The sequence below is a fragment of the Hemitrygon akajei genome, chromosome 31 (genome assembly GCF_048418815.1).
Source record: "Hemitrygon akajei chromosome 31, sHemAka1.3, whole genome shotgun sequence".
Taxonomy (NCBI): Eukaryota; Metazoa; Chordata; class Chondrichthyes; order Myliobatiformes; family Dasyatidae; genus Hemitrygon; species Hemitrygon akajei.
Genome location: NC_133154.1, coordinates 36,758,276 through 36,778,823, shown reverse-complemented (window position 1 = coordinate 36,778,823; position 20,548 = coordinate 36,758,276). Strand labels below are relative to the sequence as shown.

The 20,548-nt window shown below is 45.9% G+C and overlaps 1 protein-coding gene across 2 annotated transcripts in view; it reads right to left on the bottom strand.

Annotated features, from left to right (window-relative positions):
* Positions 1-20,548, bottom strand: part of LOC140719219 (transportin-3-like) — an 81,154-nt gene that overhangs the window by 49,001 nt on the left and 11,605 nt on the right. For both annotated transcript variants that reach the window (XR_012096872.1, XM_073033661.1), the window contains exons 3-7: positions 20,196-20,396; positions 14,399-14,472; positions 12,903-13,059; positions 10,111-10,254; positions 6,182-6,357 (exon numbers count right to left, since the gene is read on the bottom strand). Coding sequence is in view for 1 of the 2 variants with exons in the window: in XM_073033661.1 (XP_072889762.1) it covers positions 6,182-6,357; positions 10,111-10,254; positions 12,903-13,059; positions 14,399-14,472; positions 20,196-20,396 (752 nt within the window). In the remaining variant the exon portion in view is untranslated. The remainder of the gene's footprint in view (positions 1-6,181; positions 6,358-10,110; positions 10,255-12,902; positions 13,060-14,398; positions 14,473-20,195; positions 20,397-20,548) is intronic.

The following is a 20,548-nucleotide window of genomic DNA, read 5'->3' as shown; positions in this document are numbered from 1 at the left end:
ATCCTTAAACTGTGACCCCTCATTCTGGACTTCCCCAACATCGGAAACAATCTTCCTACATCTAGCCTGTCCAATCCCTTTAGAATTTTATACTTTTCAATAAGATCCCCCCTCAATCTTCTAAATTCCAGTGAGTATAAGCCTAATCGATCCAGTCTTTCTTCATATGAAAGTCCTGCCATCCCAGGAATCAATCTGGTGAACCTTCTCTGTACTCCTTCTATGGCAAGAATGTCTTTCCTTAGATTAGGGGACCAAAACTGCACACAATATTCTAGGTGCGGTCTCACCAAGGCCTTGTACAACTGCAGTAGAACCTCCCTGCTCCTGTACTCAAATCCTTTTGCTATGAATGCCAACCTACCATTTGCCTTTTTCACCGTCTGCTGTACCTGCATGCCCACCTTCAACGACTGGTGTACAATGACACCCAGGTCTTGTTGCATCTCCCCTTTTCCTAATCGGCCACCACTCAGATAATAATCTGTTTTCCTGTTCTTGCAACCAAAGTGGATAACCTCACATTTATCCACATTAAATTGCATCTGCCATGAATTTGCCCACTCACCTAACCTATCCAAGTCACCCTGCATCCTCTTAGCATCCTCCTCACAGCTAACACCGCTGCCCAGCTTCGTGTCATCCGCAAACTTGGAGATCTGCATTTAATTCCCTCGTCTAAATCATTAATATATATTGTAAACAACTGGGGTCCCAGCACTGAGCCTTGCGGTACCCCACTAGTCACTGCCTGCCATTCTGAAAAGGTCCGGTTTACTCCCACTTTTTGCTTCCTGTCTGCCAACCAATTCTCTATCCACATCAATACCATACCCCCAATACCATGTGCTTTAAGTTTGCACACTAATCTCCTGTGTGAGACCTTGTCAAAAGCCTTTTGAAAATCTAAATATACCACATCCACTGGCTCTCCCCTATCCACTATAGAATCTCCCCTATAGAATCTTCAAAAAATTCTATAAGATTCGTCAGACATGATTTTCCTTTCACAAATCCATGCTGACTTTGTCCGATGATTTCACCTCTTTCCAAATGTGCTGTTATCACATCTTTGATAATCGACTCTAGCATTTTCCCCACCACCGATGTCAGACTAACCGGTCTATAATTCTCCGGTTTCTCTCTCCCTCCTTTTTTAAAAAGTGGGGTTACATTAGCCACCCTCCAATCCTCAGGAACTAATCCAGAATCTAAGGAGTTTTGAAAAATTATCACTAATGCATCCACTATTTCTTGGGCTACTTCCTTAGTCCCATTCCCATCAGGATCCACACCAGGACCACCAGACTCAAAAACAGTTACTTTACCTAAGCAGCAAGGATAATCAACACCTCAACCCAGTAACCCATCCAGGAGAAGGAAGAGAACACACTCCTCCGGCTCACCAGTGCCGACTGGGCGATATATGGAGTAATGCATGGCAAGTCATACATACTGTCTCCTTTCAGGGAAGAAGTTAACGATCCACCTGCAGATGGAACCTGGTCCGTTAAACGTGGTTTCTCTTGCAGATGTTCAAGGATGATTGCATTGAAGACTGACAAAGAGTATCCTAACACATGTACCAAGGGAGCCAGGATGATGAGATCCAGATCGATGTTAACTGCATCAACTACAGACCTGTTGGCTCTTTAGCAGATCTAGAACATTTCGAGTTATGGCTTTAAGAAATTATATGATCATATGTACTTATGTTATTTTGATGAAGAAATAAATCTGCTTCTTGAGGAGTGCACAAAATAGTTTATTGTGGCGACCCACTTCCCAGCGCACTCGAACCAGCGCGCGCCGACATTGAGGCCGGTCCCGAAAAGGGCGCCAGGCCTTCTTCACCAGCAAGGGGAAAAGCCCACGCGCGGGACGGGACTGTGAATATGCGCCCCCTAGAGCATTCCCACCCGGGGAGGGCGGGAACAGGAAGGCTTTAAAGCGAGGCCGTGAAGTTTGAATACATCTCTTTTGCAACTGCAACTCACCGACTGCGTGTCGTTATCTTAGCGCTGTGTGTAGCACACCGCTACAATTGGTGACCCCGACGGCCCAAACGATATTTGGACCGGAGATGAACGACGCCGCATCTGTTCATGCAGTTTCGTTAAAACTGCCAAGCTTCTGGACGCTGCGACCTCACCTATGGTTCCAGCAAGCAGAAGCCCAATTCCACATTCGGCAGATAACCGCGGATTCCACATGTTACTACTACGTGGTGAGCTCCCGCGACCAGGAGGCAGCCGCCCAGGCTGATGAGTTCATACAGTCGCCCCCAGAGTACGACAAATACACAGAATTCAAAGCCTTGCTCATAAGGACTTTCGGACTCTCACGGAAGGTGGCGGCCTGGGCAGACGTGCTGTGGAAAGCCAAGGAGAGTGGGGCGTCCGTCGCACAGATCACCAGGCCACGCTCCCAGCAGCAAACCAGACCAGGCCCGGCTGCAGAGCCCACTAACCCCAGAGGCAGGGGTGAGGAGACCAACGAACAATGGTGCTTTTACCACCAGCGGTGGGGCGCAGAAGCCCGCCCCGCAAGTTCCCGGGAAACGCCAGGGCCAGCCGCCGTCGATGGCTACGGCGGCTGGCCATCGGGATAGCCTCCTGTATGTCTGGGACAAGCAGTCGGGACGCCGCTTTTTGGTCGACACTGGTGCCGAGATCAGCGTCTTACCTCCGACGAGTTATGACACCCACAACAGAGAACCAGGTCCCACCCTGAGGGCCACGAACAGCAGCACAGTAAGGACCTACAGTACCCGTACGGTGCGGCTACAGTTCGGCTCCAGCCAGTTCACGTAGGACTTCACACTGGGCGCCATAGCCCAACCGCTCCTGGGGGTGGATTTTTTGCGAGCTCACAGCCTACTGGTCGACCTGCAAGGGAAGGGACTAGTCCACGCTGAGACCTTTCAAACGTTCTCCCTGGGTGAAGCCCAGTTGCCGGCCCCACACCTAGACTCCATCACGCTGTCTGACAACGACTTCACCAGAGTCCTGGCGGATTTCCCGTCGGTTCTGGCACCGCAGTTCACGGCAGCCATGCCCAGACACGGTGTACAGCACCACATCCTGACCCAGGGACCTCCCCACCACGCCTGTGCTCGAAGGCTTTCCCCGGACAAGCTCCGACTGGCGAAGGAGGAGTTCAAGAGGATGGAGGAATTGGGGATGATATGGCGGTCCAACAGCTCATGGGCCTCCCCCCGCATATGGTGCCCAAAGCAACAGGGGGCTGAAGACCATGCGGTGACTACCGCAGGCTGAACGAGGCTACAACACCGGACCGCTACCCTGTGCTGCACATTCAGGACTTTGCAGCAAACCTGCACGGCGCACGGATCTTCTCCAAGGTAGACCTTGTCCGGGGATACCATCAAATCCCGATGCATCCGGGAGACATCCCCAAAACAGCACTCATCACCCCATTCGGCCTTCTTGAGTTCCTCCGCATGCCGTTCGGCCTAAAGAATGCCGCACAGACGTTCCAGCGGCTAATGGACGCGACCTGGACTTCGCTTTCATCTATTTGGACGACATCATCATAGCCAGCAGTAGTCGTCAGGAGCATCTGTCCCACCTCAGTCAACTCTACGCCTGACTGAGTGAATATGGCCTAACAATCAACCCGGCCAAATGTCAGTTCGGGCTTGACACCATCGACTTCCTGGGCCACAGGATTACAAAAGACGGGGAAACCCCTCTGCCCGCCAAGGTAGACGCGGTCCGCCACTTCCCCCGACCCAACACAATCAAAGGCCTGCAGGAATTCGTGGGTATGGTGAATTTCTACCACCGCTTCCTCCCCTCAGCAGCCCGAATCATGCGCCCCCGTCCACCCTGATGTCGGGTAAGGGCAAGGACATTACCTGGGACGAACAGTCCACAGACGCTTTCGTTAAAACCAGAGAAGCCTTGGCAAACGCCGCGATGCTAGTGCACCCCAGAACGGACGTCCCTACCGCCCTCACAGTGGACGCATCTAACATGGCAGTCGGTGGGGTGCTGGAACAACTCGAGGGTCGCTGGCAACCCCTGGCGTTCTTCAGCAAACACCTACGACCACCCAAGCTCAAATACAGTGCTTTCAACCGGGAACTGTTGGCGCTATACCTGGCAATTCAGCATTTCAGGTACTTCTTAGAAGGTAGGCCCTTCACTGCATTCACGGACCACAAACCGCTTACCTTTGCGTTCATGAAAGCGTCCGGCCCCTGGTCGTTCCGCCTGCTGCTACATCTGTCCTACATCTCCGAATACACAACAGATGTCTGGCATGTCTCGTGGCGGACACTCTCTCCAGACCTAACATCCAAACCCTGTCCCGGGGGTAGACTATGGAGCGCTGGTGGAGGCGCAGCAGGCAGACGAGGAGATCCCTAGTTACAGAACCGCAGTCTCCGGTTTGCAGCTCCAGGACCTCCCTGTAGGCCCAGGTGAGAGGACCCTACTCTGTGACGTAACCACCGGCCAACCCCGCCCCATCGTCCCAGCAGCCTGGCAGTAGCGCATTTTCAACTCCATTCACAGCTTAGCGCACCCCTCCATCAGGTCAACCGTCCGGATGGTAGCCAACAGGTTCGTTTGGCACAGACTCCGCAAGCAGGTCAGTGAATGGACCGAAACGTGCACGCACTGCTAAACAGCCAAGGTGCAGCGGCACACCAAAGCCCTGCCACAGCAGTTCCACCCCACCCGCCGGTGTTTCGACCATATTCATGTGGATATCGTGGGCCCCTTGCCAGTGTCGCGAGGAGCGCGGCACCTCCTGACTATCGTGGACCGGTTCACAAGATGGCTAGAGGCAGTCCCGCTCACCGACACCACCACCGAATCCTGCGCCCGAGCACTGCTTCCAACCTGGGTATCTCGCTTTGGTGTACCGGCCCACATGACCTCCGACAGAGGCGCCCAGTTCACCTCCAGCCTGTGGTCAGCTATGGCCAGCCTTTTGGGGACACAGCTGCACCACACTACTGCCTACCACCCACAGTCAGATGGACTAGTGGAGCGTTTCCACCGTCACCTGAAGTCGGCTCTCATGGCCCGCCTCAAAGGGCCTAACTGGGTGGACGAGCTTCCCTGGGTCCTGCTCGGAATCCACACGGCGCCCAGAGGATCTGGACACCTCGTCGGCCAAGTTGGTGTACGGCGCACCCCTGGTCGTCCCAGGAGAGTTCATACCAGCCCCAAGGGAGCAAGAGGAAGAACCCGCAGCAGTCCTGGACAGACTACGCAAGAGGCTTGGTAACCTGGCCCCCATACCCACTTCACAGCATGGGCAGAACCCGACCTGCGTACCCAAAGACCTGCAGAACTGTAAGTTTGTTTATGTACGACGGGGAGGACACCGCTACAACGGCCCTACAAGGGGCCGTTTACAGTGATCAGAAACAATGGGTCCACATTCGTGCTGGACATTGGGGGGAAAGAGGAGGTTTTCACAGTGGACCGACTCAAACCGGCCCACGTGGACTTGGCGCAGCCGGTCGAGATTCAGGCACTGCGGCACAGAGGCAGACCTCCCAAACAGAGACCGACCCAGACTGAGGACATTGGGGGGTTGTATCGCCGGTTCTGGGGGGGAGTTATGTGGCGACCCACTTCCCAGCGCACTCGAACCGGCTCACAAAGTGGCGCGCACCGACATTGAAGCCGGTCCCAAAAAGGGCGCCAAGCCTGCTTCACCAGCAAGGGGAAAAGCCCGCGCACAGGACGGGACTGTGAATATGCGCCCTTTACAGCATTCCTGCCCGGGGAGGGCTGGAACAGGAAGGCTTTAAAGCGAGGCCGCGAAGTTTGAATAAATCTCTTTTGCAACTGCAACTCACCGACTGTGTGTTGTTATTTCAGCGCTGTGTGTAGCACACTGCTACATTATATAAATTATTTTCAACTAGACCCTCACTATCTTTTCAAAACCACTTCACTATTTTAATAGAGTCTGCCACCTAAGCATATCTATTGCAAGTCTGGCTCTGCCCTCAACTTACTGGCTGAAAAGGTCGGGTAACCTTGTACAGACCAGGATCAAGTAGGAGAGTAGCCATCTCATTAACCAGTGGAACACTCAAGGAATCTACCACAAAACTATTTTCAATGCCATTATATACATGATTGTCACTCTCATGCCATGGAACAGACAAGTTAGAAACTTGGTCAATACTTACTTGTCCATATCCTCACAGGCAACTGCATTGTGGTAAGCGTCCTCAAGTGCCAACACTCCTTCTTGCAACTGCAGTGCCAGGCGTAGACTCTCCTGCAAGCCTTCAACAGCATAGAGGGCAGCACAGACACAATCACTAGCCACCTCATGCAGATTTGAGGACGTCTGGTTGTGCCTCTGAAATACATGAACAGTTGATCTTACAGCATTTCTGTATACCTGTAGCATCACATTTCTCTTCAGTATTAAATCCCACTCACAAAGATGGATGCTTAGCTAAATATAATCCGTGTCCCAAGTCAACCTCCGTTAAGTGTACCAACTCAAGCTCAGTGGCTGTAAAGTTCAGCCTTCAAAGGCACAAACACTTAAAGTTAGAAAATACTAAACAAGCTCAAACTACTAGTTTCCACCCTCCTCACCTCCTCCCAGGCCTTGTATCCTGATGCTGCCATGCAATTCAAGAGGTCGATTTTTATTTGAACTCATGGAGGTCACCAGAAAACCAGTCCATACTGAATATGCTATATATTTACACATCAGATATACTTCTGTAGGAATTAGGGAATTGCAGGAAAAGTGGGATCTGTTAATCAGAATTCTTCTAATCTGAATGACTTTCGTGCTTCACCAACAACATTAAAGCCTCTGGAGCTAATGCTCAAATGGAGACTCTTTACTCAGACACCATTTTATTATTTTCTGAGAAGTTCTACCTTGCTCATTTGGTAGACGTACACAGGCCACTGGAATTGGAGCAACTATTCAACTGACCAGTGATATCACCAAACATTAGCAAATTTCTACAGATGTTGTCGCGGAGAGTATTCTGACTGGTTGCGTCTCTGCCTGGCATGGAGTCTCTGGGGCTGTGTACTAATTCCCCTCCTTTACTCCCTGTATACCCAGACTGTGTTGCCACCCACAGCTGTGATGCAACAGGTATTAAATTTGTCGACACTACATTGATTGGTCTTATATCAAACAATAATGAGGTGGCCTACAGGGAAGAAGTCATCTCTCTGACACAGTGGTGTCAAGAAAACAACCTCTCCCTCAATGTCGCAAAAACAAAGGAGCTGGTTGTGGATTACAGGAGGAATGGAGACAGGCTAACTCGTATTGACTTCAATGGATCTGGGGTTGAGAGGGTAAACAGCTTCAAGTTCCTCGGCATCCACATCACCGAGGACCTCATGTGGTCTGCACTCACCAGCTGTGTGATGAAAAAGGCACAACAGTGCCTCTTTCACCTCAGGGGCCCCCAAATCCTAAGAACTTTTTACAGGGGCACAATTGAGAGCATCCTGACTGGCTGCATCACTGCCTGGTATGGGAACTGTACTTCCCTCAATAGCAGGATTCTGTAGAGTGTGGTACGGACACCCCAGCACATCTGTAGTTGTGAACTTTCCATGATTCAGGACATTTACAAAGACAGGTGTGTAAATAGGGCCCAAAGGATCATTGGGGACCCGAGTCACCCCAATCATAATCTATTCCAACTGCTATCATCTAGGAAATGGTACCACAGCATAAAAGCCAGGACCAACAGGCTCCAGGACAGCTTCTTCCATGAGGCCATCAGACAGATTAACTCATGCTGATTTGAGTGTATTCTATGTTACATTAACTGTTCTATTTATTATAAATTATTATAAATTACTATGATTGCACATTGTACATTTAGACAGAGACTAATTTTTACTCCCAATGTAGTTGAAGGATGTAATAAATAAATTTAAGTAAATTCAGTGAAAGTGGCTGCAGAGGACATCACAGACACGATCCTCCCTACAGAGGCTATCCAAAAGGTGGTGAATTAAGAAGGTAGTATCTATCTCTAGAGGGTCTCACAATCTGGGACATGCCCTCTTTGCACTAGTACCACCAGGGAGGTGGCACAGGAACCTGAATACGCACACTGAAGATTTTAAGAATAGCTTCGCCCTGTCACCAGAGGTTAAGAGAGGTAGAATTCATGGGGTCTTTGAACCCATGAACTCTACTTTGTTATTCCCCTTTTATATGGTAACTTATAGCAAGCATTTATGCCTTGCACTGCTACCACAAAGCACATTTCATGACATGTCAGTGATAATAAACCCAACTAATTAATACCTTCCTCTTTTCCCTATACCTTCCAACAACAATGACAATCAATGCCTTGCTCAATTTAAGTGCAAACAAAGGATATAAGATAACTTGCAAAAGTCGTAGGCACATATTTCCATCTAGTGGGGGCAAAAGAATGGCCAGGATGGGGTGCCAGAGGAGCGATGTGGGACAGGTAGTGGGAAGGAGTGCCAAGGTGGGGTAAGCACAGTTGCAGACAAGCCCAGCTCGGAGACATTCCAAACAACTGGTTTACTGATCATTACAGAATGTCTCTCTGGTGCCTCCTGCTCCCTCCCCTCTCCAAACCATGATTCCCCTCTCCCTGATGCCATCCCACTCGCAGTCCACAATACAGACTCATCAGAATTAGGTTTATCATCACTCACGTATGTCACAAAATTTGTTTTTTTTTGCAGCAGTACAGATTAATACATGCAATCGCTACAGTATTGTGGAAAAGTCTTAGTCTTACACACACACACACAGGACTTTTGCATAGTATTGCACTCTGAAATTATGTTTTCTATCAAACCCTTGAGATGGAGTCCAAGTTCTGCTGGATGTAAGCTCAATATAGGAGCAGCAATGAGAACACAATTAAATGGAAGCACGAATACAACTTACAGGTATTAAACATTAGAGAGGGCAAGCAAAGGTAATATGATGGCAATGGCATGTTTCCCAGGTTGGCAGAACAAAAAGCGTACAATGTCACCTGGAAAGGAATTGTTGACAGAAAATAATCTGGAACTGTCAGAAATCTAAACTAACAATGCAGCATTGTGTCATACAGAGCAGAAAGAAAGTCTCAGGCGTGATCCCAGTCAGTGTGGTATTGGCCGACTTACAGCCATAATGCTGCGAGTTCGGTTCATTTTGCTATTTTGGAACAGAGGGACTAAGAATATTAATGCACATGGCAAAAAAAGAAAGAGCAATAGGTCTGTGATACTGTCCACTGTCAGATACCCTGACCGTGATAAGTTGTGTGAAGAGTGAGCAGTTTAGTGCAATTCATGACCATGATTCATTAGTTCCTCAACTCACTGGGACTGATGACTACATCCCTGTTAACAATTCCATAACCTCAGCACGTCCCAAAGGGTTTCCTTGACAATTATAATGCTGAAGTGCAGTCACTAGAATGCTTTCTCATCTGCCAAATTTTCCCACTTCCCTCTCCTGCATCAAAACAGCTCTCGCCCACTCCCTGTGCTTCTCCAGTCTGATTATTCATTAGCTACCTGAACATGCACAGCTACCTTAAGCTTGGTTTAATCCTCTTCCAATGGACATGCATTCATGACCCAGCAGGTGGCACCAGATAGGTAAGCAGGACTGGTGCATTGAAAATAGTTGCTTCAGTAAATGTACGGCTACTAGCAACTAAAGGCTCAAATCTGACTAAGACATGTAATATTAAACACTGTAGCCCAACATATCATGAATAAATGTGATATTAAACTGAGCCCCTATTTGTCCCCCCTCCCCCCAAGTAGACATAACAGATCCTCTAATGCTATTTCAAAGATGATCAAGGAAATATGCTGTACTGACTAACAGCAGCTGCTTAATTGGGCCAAAATATACTGGTCCGAACTAACCAGAATCCACCATACTTTAAAGGGAAAACACAGTCACTGTTGTCCATGGAACCATACCCAGCACAAGTCAGGCTACAGAAAAGTAGTGAAGAACACTTAGTGTAAAGGAGGCAGAGGTTGTGCTGATGCTAGAAGTCTCCTTCAGTACTCTGGATTCATGCATATACCAATGCTGGGATGACATCAAAGTTGCTTAGCTCATACTTACAAGGACCTGGAAAAGGGCTACCAGCAGCTGGCTGTTGGCGATGTGGTCGGTATGCAGGATGCCTAGATTAATCCAGCTCATCAGACATCGGAAAACCTTTATCACCAACTTCTCATCATGGCTGCAACGTTCCATGTAGGCTGTCTGGAGAATTTACAGGGTAATGAGTCAAGTTTCTCAATGACACATGACAACACAAAAGCTGACACCTTAAAGAGCTAACAAAAACATAGGAAAAGGGTAAAAAAAAATTATAACGCCCTGGTCTGTGATAAGTTACATCGATCTGACATTATTAAGCAAATGACTGAATGCAACCACAGTATTGGTGTAAATAGTGTTTGATGGCTGACACAGACCCAGTGAGTTGAAGAGTGTATCAGTACAACTCTAAACATTGGCAGCTAGCCTTCTGCATCATCTAACTGCAAACAAGAGAAAATTTGCAGATTCTGGACACGGACAAGGGCACACACAAAATGCTGGTGGAACGCAGCAGGTCAGGCAGCATCTATAGGGAGAAGTACAGTCGCCGTTTTGGGCCGAGACTCTTCATCAGGACTAACTGAAAGAAGAGATATTAAGAGATTTGAAAGTGGGAGGGGGAAGGGGAGATTCAAAATGATAGAAGACCAGAGAGGGAGGGATGAAGCTAAAAGCTGGTAAGTTGATTGGCAAAAGGGATACACAGCTGGAGAAGGGAAAGGATCATGGTGTGGGAGGCCTAGGGAGAAAGAAAGGGGGAGGGGAGCACCAGAGGGAAGGCCATGGATAGACATTCTGGTATGTCTGTACATGGCCTCCTCTACTGTCAAGATGAATCCAAACTCAGGCTGGAGGAACAACACCTTATATACTGGCTGGGTAGCCTCTAACCTGCAACAACATTGATTTCCCCAACCTCTGTTAATACCCCCCTCCCCTTCTTACCCCATCCCTTATTTTATTATATTTTTCCCTTTTTTTCTTCTTTTCTCTTTCTCTTTTTTCTCTGTCCATCTCACAATCACTCCTTGCCTGTTCTCCATCTCCTTCTGGTGCTCCCCTCCCCCTTTCTTTTTCCCTAGGCCTCCCATCCCACGATCCTTTCCCTTCTCCAGCCTTGTATCCCTTTTGCCAATCCCCTGTCCAGCTCTTAGCTTCTTCCCTCCCCCTCCTGTCTTCTCCTATCATTTTGGATTTCCCCTCCCTCTTTCAAATCTCTTACTACCTCTTCTTTCAGTTAATCCTGATGAAGGGTCTCGGCCTGAAACGTCGACTGTACTTCTTCCTATAGATGCTGCCTGGCCCCTGGCCTGCTGCTTTCCACCATTTTGTGTGTGTTGCTTAACCTACTGACCGGTATGTCTTTGGACTGTCAGAGAAAACACAAATTCCACGGGCAGGACATACATATTGATTTCCAAGATGGCAGCGTGACGCAACTTGCAGCGGCCACTCCAGAGCTGATTATCTGTTATTTGTGAAGTGGGGTGCTGTGCACAATCATAATCGATTGAAAACGGACGTGGGAGCACGGAGGAACATCGGGAAATCTCCAGGAAGACTTTCTTCGTTGCTGCTGCTGCTGCTGCGAGGTCCGGGACTCTGCTGGGAAGAACAAGCCCCCAGTCCTCGGGGTCGTGTTGCCGATGGTCGTTGGTGGGGCCGTCTTAATACGCTCGGCAGAGGATGGTGCTCGGAGAAGCTGTGCCGGAGGGGATGGTCGTCGGCTCGGAGGTTCAACGGACTCAGAGTCCACTGCAGTCAGGTCGCTTTCGGTGTGTGCTGCGTCTGCGAGGCTGAGTCGGGCCGCACAGTGGAAGTCCATAGCGGGGGTATTCCCTTCTGCCGCCGGCGTGGGATGGCGAGTCTGTCGGGACCCTGGGGACTTGTGGTGATTTCTTTTGAACTTATAGTCCTTTAACATCTTTGGACTATTTTTACTGTGCCCATGGTCTGTTTTTTTTTAATCAATTATGCTATTGTTTTCACTGTTGTAACTATATGGTTTTGTGCAGGTCTTGTAGCTTTAGTTTTTGGTCTTGTTTGTCTGGTGGATTTGGAGCTCCTTTCCAGGGAACGCGCTAAGACGGTAGCGCGATATTAATACGCAGCAGCCTCTCCGGACTCTGGATTGGGGATTGCCAAACGTTATGTGGATTTTCTAGTGTAGTCTGTTTTGTCATATGCTTTTGTGATATCATTCTGGAGGAACGTTGTCTCGTTTTTTTAACTGCATTGCATTTGTGGTTTCTAAATGACAATAAACTGAATCTGAATACAAACTCCTTACAGGGGATGCTAGGACTGAACTTCCAACTCCAACACTCAGTTTTAATAGTGTTACACTAACCGCTATGCTACCGTGGCAATGGTGGGTGAGTCTAGGACCAGAGGGCACACCCTCAGAATAAAAGGACGTCCCATTAGAACAGAGATGAGTAACTTCTTTAGCCAGAGGGTGGTGAATCTGTGCAATTCATTGCCACATACAGCTGTGGAGGCAGTCACTGAGTACATTTAAGATGATAGGCTCTTGATTAATAAGGCTGTCAAAGGTTACACAGAAGAATGTGTTGAGAGGGAAAATAACTCGGCCACGATTGAATGGTGGAACAGACTCAATGGGCCAAATGGTCTAATTCTACCCCGTCATATGGTTTTACAAATATACACAAGAAAACACAAGACACACAGAATGAGATCCCATGCCCACAATGAATTACCAATAAGCCGATCACCAGGCTGGCATGGTACGCCAAGTAAACACAAGACACACAGAATGAGATCCCATGCCCACAATGAATTACCAATAAGCCGATCACCAGGCTGGCATGGTACGCCAAGTCCTCAATAACCTCCGTCCTTCGATTAGTACCAATTCGCAGTGAGCGACTATGCACCTCCTCCGGGAGGACAGTTAGAATCTCCAGCAAGAATGGTAGAGCAGATTCATCATTGCCATACCTGGGGCAGACAGCACATGGAGTGAGATTAATCACCCAAAAATAACACATGACATCCTAATACAGTAAGATTAAACTTGGAAGCGAATTTGAATCTGCCTGGAGCATTAGAGGCGTCCTGTTTCGAGAACTGGATTTGAATCTAGCACTAAGCTAAGTGTTTCCCCCACTGCCAGCCTCTAGTCCCTTCACAAAGAACACTCATACAAATTTCTCTGTTCCCTTCCTAGTGGTCACAGTTCCATAAACCAACAGTAACATGGAGACAAACAAGAGCAAGAGGAAGTACTGGAAATACTTAGGTCTCTTGCTAATACTTGAGAGCTCCAAGATGCTGCTTGGCACTGTAGATATCCCTCTGAATCTCCTCCATTTTTCTCAGGCCTTGGTGAGACGCCTGGAGACGTTTTCCCCTCTTAAAAAAGCATGAGGGAGAAAAGGTCTTGACTGAACTTCCATTTTCTGCCCAGGAACTTACAAGAATGGAAATAAAAATATCACAATTTCCTATGGGGTAAAAATATCAAGATTTGGGGAAAAGAATGCTGGGGTACTTCGGAGATGCCTTACTCTATCTAAAACACCACTGGTTAACAGGACAATATGCTGAGTGTTAAAAGCTGACATACTTGGCTTTCAGAACATGAAATATCCTATATCTTGACCATCTTCAGTGACACTTAAATGGACAGTAGTTGAGACTCAGTCGGTACCAGTAAACTGAGCAATTAATAGATCCAGATAAGGTTCCTTGCTCATACATCTCAGATGCCCAAGATGAGGAAATATAATGAAATACCAGCAGAAGGCATGTCACCAATATACTCAGTGGCCACCAAATAAACTGTCTACTGACTGTATATTCGTAGCCCATCAACTTGTGTGTTTAGAGATGTTTCTTTACACATTGTAATGCTTTGTGATTTGAGTTACTGTCACCTTCCTGTCAGCTTGAACCAATCTGGATATTTTCCTCTGACCGCTCTCATTAACAAGGTATTTTCACCCACAGAACTACCGCTCACTGGACATTTTTCTGCTTCTCGCTCCATTCTCTCTAAACTTTATAGAGACTTGTGTGTGAAAATCCCAGGAGATCAACAATTTCTGAGATACTCAAACTACTGCCTGGTACCAACAATCATTCTACACTCAAGGTCACTTAGATAACATTTCTTTCCTATTCTGATGTTTGGTCTGACAACAACTGAACCACTTAACCATGCCTGTATACTTTTTCGCTCTGAGTTGCTGCCACGATTGGCTGATTAGGTATTTGCATTAATGAGGTATACAGGTTTTCTAATAAAGTGGCCTCCGAGTGCAAAGGCAATACTCACTTCTCAATTAGTGTCTGGACACAGCTCTTCCACGATGTCATCTGTATGGCAAGGTCTGCAACAGCGAGAGCCAGCTATGATCCAAAGCAGAAAGAAAATGTCAGGAACTACCGTTATGAAAACAGCACAAGAGAAATTTTGGGGTTAATTGATAGCGGACTTTTGCTGCACTATCAAGGCAGCACAAGGTCGTGAGTAACCCACTCTTAGAGGTGAGCTTAAGTGTCACTGGGACAAATACTGCAGCTTATAATACACTGAGCAGGAAACAACTGAAATTCTACAGCTTTGGACCTCTTCATAAATAGAAATAGTCTTAAGATAACTCAATTTTTAAAGTAAAGGTTACTAGGTTCTTGATTAGTAAGCATGTCAAAGGTTATGGAGTGAAGGCACAAAAACAGGGTTGATAGGGATAATATATCTACGGTGGTTGAAAGGTGGAACAGACTGGATGGACCAAATGGTTTAATTCTGCTCCTCTGGTTTATAGCGTCCTTCCCATTCTAATGCACGGGAACAAATCCCTTTAATCAGTCAGTCTCAAGATTAGAATTTAGATCCTAATTCCTGTCTTTGACTAGGTGAATTATCAGATAAGGTTAAGAACTGTTGTCTACCCTACACCAGCCTCAACTGCATCAGAACCCAAAGTGGAAAGGAAGCACTTTCTCAAATTGTGTGGAAACTGTGATATGCAGTCAGGGGCATGGAAAATGGAGAGGAAGTTATGACCACCAATGGTAGTACACTGGTGACAGAAGAAAACTAGAAATTGCATAAAGGGGAAAAAAGGCCATGTGACCCATGAGGTTCATGCTCTAGTCGAGATTAACCACATTTTAACATCCAACTCCTTCAGCACGACTTGTATTCTTCTTGCCCATGTCCAGGAGTGGCGCAGTACCATAACGGTTAGTGTATCATTATTACAGCAGCAGAACCTGAGTTCAATTGCACCACTACTTGGAATGAGCTTGTATAACCATATAACAATTACAGCACGGAAACAGACCATCTCGGCCCTTCTAGTCCGTGCCAAACGCTTACTCTCACCTAGTCCCACCAACCTGCACTCAGCCCATAACCCTCCATTCTTTTCCTGTCCATATACCTATCCAATTATTTATTTATTTATTTTTAAATGACAAAATCGAACCTGCCCCTACCACTTCTACTGGAAGCTCGTTCCACACAGCTACCACTCTGAGTAAAGAAGTTCCCCCTCGTGTTACCCCTAAACTTTTACCCCTTAACTGTCAACTCATGCCCTCTTGTTTGAATCTCCCCTACTCTCAATGGAAAAAGCCTATCCACGTCAACTCTATCTATCCCCCTCATAATTTTAAATACCTCTATCATCCCCCCTCAACCTTCTACGCTCCAAAGAATAAAGACCTAACTTGTTCAACCTTTCTCTGTAAAACCTTTTTCTGTATGTTCTCCATTGTGACTATGTGTTTCCTCTGGGGGCTCCGGTTTCCTCCCACATTCCACAGATGTATGAGCCCTTCGGTTAAATGGTCACATGGGTGCAATTAGGCAGTGCACGCTCATTGGGCCGAAAGAGCCAGCTACAATGCTGTACTTCTAGGCATAAAATATAAATATAAAAATCAACATCCCTTAGACGTATACAGCTCCCTGGGGAAAATTATCTGTGAATTCTTTACTGCCTGTTTTAGTTTGAATATTTATGATCTCAAATTTTAGGGTAAACAGAAGCCAAATCCAGTTGGTGTAGGTGATGAGAAGTGGGAAGCAGTGTCCGAGTGTGTCACTTCAAGGGGCAGTACAGGAGCTTGAGCTGCTGCCTCACAGCTCTGCAGGCTATGGGGCTACCTCTCCCTGTGTTCAATCCACATCATAAAGGCGTGCTAGATGGAGGGTTAATTGGCCACTGCAAATTGCCTGAGTGTGGGTCAGTAGCAAGGGTTGAAGGACATGTGGGAGAAAGAAAAAAATACCAGGAAAGAGTTGGGAGATTGATGGAATTGCTCCAACAACCATCATAAAAGGATATTTGGACTGTGAACACACTTATAAAGAGCACTGCCACAAGAAAAGCAGATTTCAAAGACCCCCATCAATCAGGCCGTGCTCACTTCTATCATCAAGGAGGTAGTACAGGAGCCTTAGGTACCACACCACCACCAGGTTCAGGAACAGTTACTACCTTACAACCATTAGGTTTCTGAACTGGCATGGACCTCCACTCTAATCTGACTCCACAGGCTACAGATTCACTTTCAAGGACTCTACAACTCATGTTCTCAGTATTATTTAGTTTTTTTTAAATTTGCACAATTTGTCTTGTTTTGGATAAGTTTTGTTCCAAGTTTTTCATAAATTCTACTGCATTCCTTTATTTTCCTGTAAATTTCTGCAAAATAAAAATCTCAAGGTAGTATAGGAGAGATATATATATATATATATATGTATATGTATATGTATGTGTGTGTATATATATATATATATATATATATATATATATATACACACACACACACACACACACATACATACACACACTTCAATAATAAATTTAGTTTGACTTTAATCAGCCGCTGATTCACTGCTGTAAGGAATTATAAAACATGCAATTCAAGGATTACCACAAATATTCAGACACGTGAACAGAACAAGTGCAGTGCCAAGTTGCAGAGGAAACTTAAACAAGAGTAAATAACCAAGTCCTAAAGTATGCTTAAAAAATGGGAGGGCAAGATCATTGGACAAGGCAGCAAAATATAGTTCAGTATAGCAAAAGCTGCTTTCAGCATTCTCTGAAGGAACTCAGCAGGTCAGGCATCATCTATGGAAATGAATAAGCAGTTTCAGGTCAAAACATTGAGAGTTTATTAATTTCCCTAGATAAAGCCTGACCTGCTGAGCACCTCCAGTATTTTGTGAATGTTGCTTTGGATTTCAGCATCTGCAGACTTCCTCAAATGTATGGTTTCAGCATTTTTTTGTTTTTAAATGGAATACTACGTTTAGGGTGGCAGGGTGGAGATGTGTCACTAACAAAAGAGGCATAAAGCACTTCTTGCAAGGTCTTAGCCTACAAGGTGCAGCATCTGCTTAGCCCACACCTCCCCCCCCCCACCCAAATCCCCAATCAGGGTCACATGAAACCATGGGAGCAAGTGGTGAATGGCTGTACGAGTAGCTGGTGTACATCACAAATTCTGGTTCTTTGAAGAGTTAATAATGGCTGGGGTCACCTGTCTTGTAAAGGCACTGTCCGGAAGGCTGCAATGGCAAACCACTTCTGTAGAAAAATTTGCCAGGGACAGTAATGGTCGTAAGACCATGATTGCCCACGTCATACAACATGGCACATGATGACGACGACGATGACAACCACTATGTTTTACAATTTATAGGAGAGATAAAATGTGAAGTGATAAGTGTCAGCAGGAATGCAATAGGAGAATAGAATGAAAAAGGTAGGTTCCACAGTGCAAGAACAATTAAGCTCAGAGAGGATTCTGAGATTCACCAGCATGCTGCTTGCTATTCAGAAATACAGACCAGTTTGGAAAGTCTCTTCAGACTACAGAGGGAATATAGATAATGACCTAATGAGATAGACTTATTGCTGGAAAGTAGCAGGTCACATTTGGTTTCCAAACCAGGGGGACAGAAAGTTAACTGGAAAAGATTTAAATAAATTGAAGTAATTTCCTGTTTAAACATAAAGTTGAGAAGTTCAGGAATGCATTAAGTAATCAAATGGCATTGGCCTATCAGTTAAGATACGAAAGAAAAAAAACATCAGAGGGCTGGACTAACATCACAGATAAGAATTCAAATCCCACAAGGGCATTTCTGGGATTTAAATTCTGTTTGTACTCCGAAAATTGTTTTAAAAAAAGCAAACATTGCAAGTAGAAAACACCACAAAGTTTGTTAAAACATAAAACAGTATAGCACAAATCAGACCATTCAGCCCATGATGCTGTGCTGACCTATATACACCTATCCTACGATCAGTCTAACCCTTCCCTCGTACACAGCACATAACTCTCCATTTTCTTATATTCACTTGCCTAAGAGTCTCTAAAATGTCCCTATTGTATCAAGCACCACACCTGACAGTGCATTCCACACACATACCATACTTACCTGTGTCATCTTACATTCACCTTCCATGGATGTTCTCTGGTATTGTGCTCCAAAGAAAGGAGGCCTAGCTCATTCAATCTTTCCTCATAAAACATGTTCTCTAACCCAGGTAACATTCTCTGCACACTCTAAAGCCTCCACTTCATTCCTATAAGGCAATCAGAACTTAACACAATACTCTGAGGTTTAACCTGAGTTTTAGAGTGCTGTCCTTTCTATATTGCACTGTAATCTACAACAGTTTTCTGTACTACCCACAATACCACCAAACTTCATACCATTGCAAACTCACTAACCTGTTTTTCCACTTCTGCATCCAAGGCATTTATAAAAATCACAAGGGTGCAGGTGCCAGAAAAATCCTGTTAACACCACTAGTCACTAACTTCCAGGCCAAATATACTCCACTTACTACTACCTTTAGCCTTCTGTGGGCAAGCCAATGCCATTCGGCCAAGTTTTCATGCTTCAGGCCTTTCTGAATGAGCTTGCTATAGGAAACTTTGTCAAGCAACTTACTACGATCTTATCATATCATATCATCTACCTTCACAATCTGCTTCATTAACTCAGTCAGGCTGGTGAGGTATAACCTGCTCCTTATAACGCCATGCTGAGTATCCCTATTAAGACTGTTTCTCCAAAAGGTCGTACATCCCTTTTCTAAGAACCTTCTCCAATAGTCTGCCCACCACTGACCTAAAGCTCACTGCTCTACAAACCCCTGGATTATTCATATTACTTTTCTTGAACATCTGCCATCCTTAAAATCTCTGGTACTACACCTGCTGCCAAGGATGCGACAATCATCAATGTCCTAGCAATCATTTTCTTTGCTTTCTGTAGTAGCACTGGTTAAATTCCACCTGGCCCCAAGGACTTAGCTATACTAATGGTTTTTTTCCAGAAGTTCCAACACTGCCTCTTTCTTGATCTTTACATGCTCAGCACAGTGAGCTGTTCTACACTGACCTCACAGTTGTCAAAACCCATCTACTGAATACTGAAGTGAATTATTCAAAAAGGACTCTCTCTGTTTGTGGGGACTTTTCCCTAAGCAGTCTAACACTCAGTCTAGATATTTGCCTGTAGCTTATGTATGTTTGCTGTTTAAAGCTATCCAGTTCATTGATGCACTTGAGAAAAAGCTAGTCACCTTATCCTGTCCAACCTTTCCGTGACTCCTGATCAAATACCCTTCACATGTCAACTCTTAAATATCTCCTGAAATGGCCTGGCTGTACAACCACCCCTTTCTCAAAGAGCAAGAGGAATGGGTAAACTATTCTGGTCTGGCCAGATCCTAAAAAAATGATTTTTAAGTAACACAAGCGAGCAAAGCCAAGCACAAAACATAATTTAAAAATTTATCAAAGAAAATCCAACAGTCAGATATGGGAAATAATATGATACAGGACAAGAGAAAATGGAAAGAGTGAAGATTTACAAGAATATTGCTGGGACTCGAATGAACAAGTTACAAAGAGAGAAGGCTAGTTCTACTTCTTGAAGACTGTGGGGTGACCTCACAGGTGTATAAAATCACAAAGGCACAGGCAGGGTGAATTTTCCCCAGGCCAAGGGAATCAAAATCTAGAGAAGGCACAGGTGAAAAAGACACAATGACCCCAACATCCAGCTCCTTCAAAGTTCCTACACATGATACCTGTGTGACAATGGCCTGGGACAAGTCCTTCAGGCTCTCCAGATGTGTGAGCAGTGAATCACGAAGTGACGAGTGCATCTCAGGGGGCAGCTCGTAAAATGAATACTGGATTTTCATCTTCATAGTCTGGGCAGCGAAGTAGCACGACTCGATGTCACGCTGGAGTCTCAACAGCTGGTCGGATATCTGCCATGAGAACATCTGGCCAGTAGAAGAGAAGAAACAGGAAATTGTTAAAACTGACCACAGCAGCTGAAATTTAACAGTCTTCAGAAGTTGATATAAGCTATTTCATTTGTCCAATCCTTAAATTTCTTTTACTGAAATACTTTTAGACATGGAATTGGTGTTGA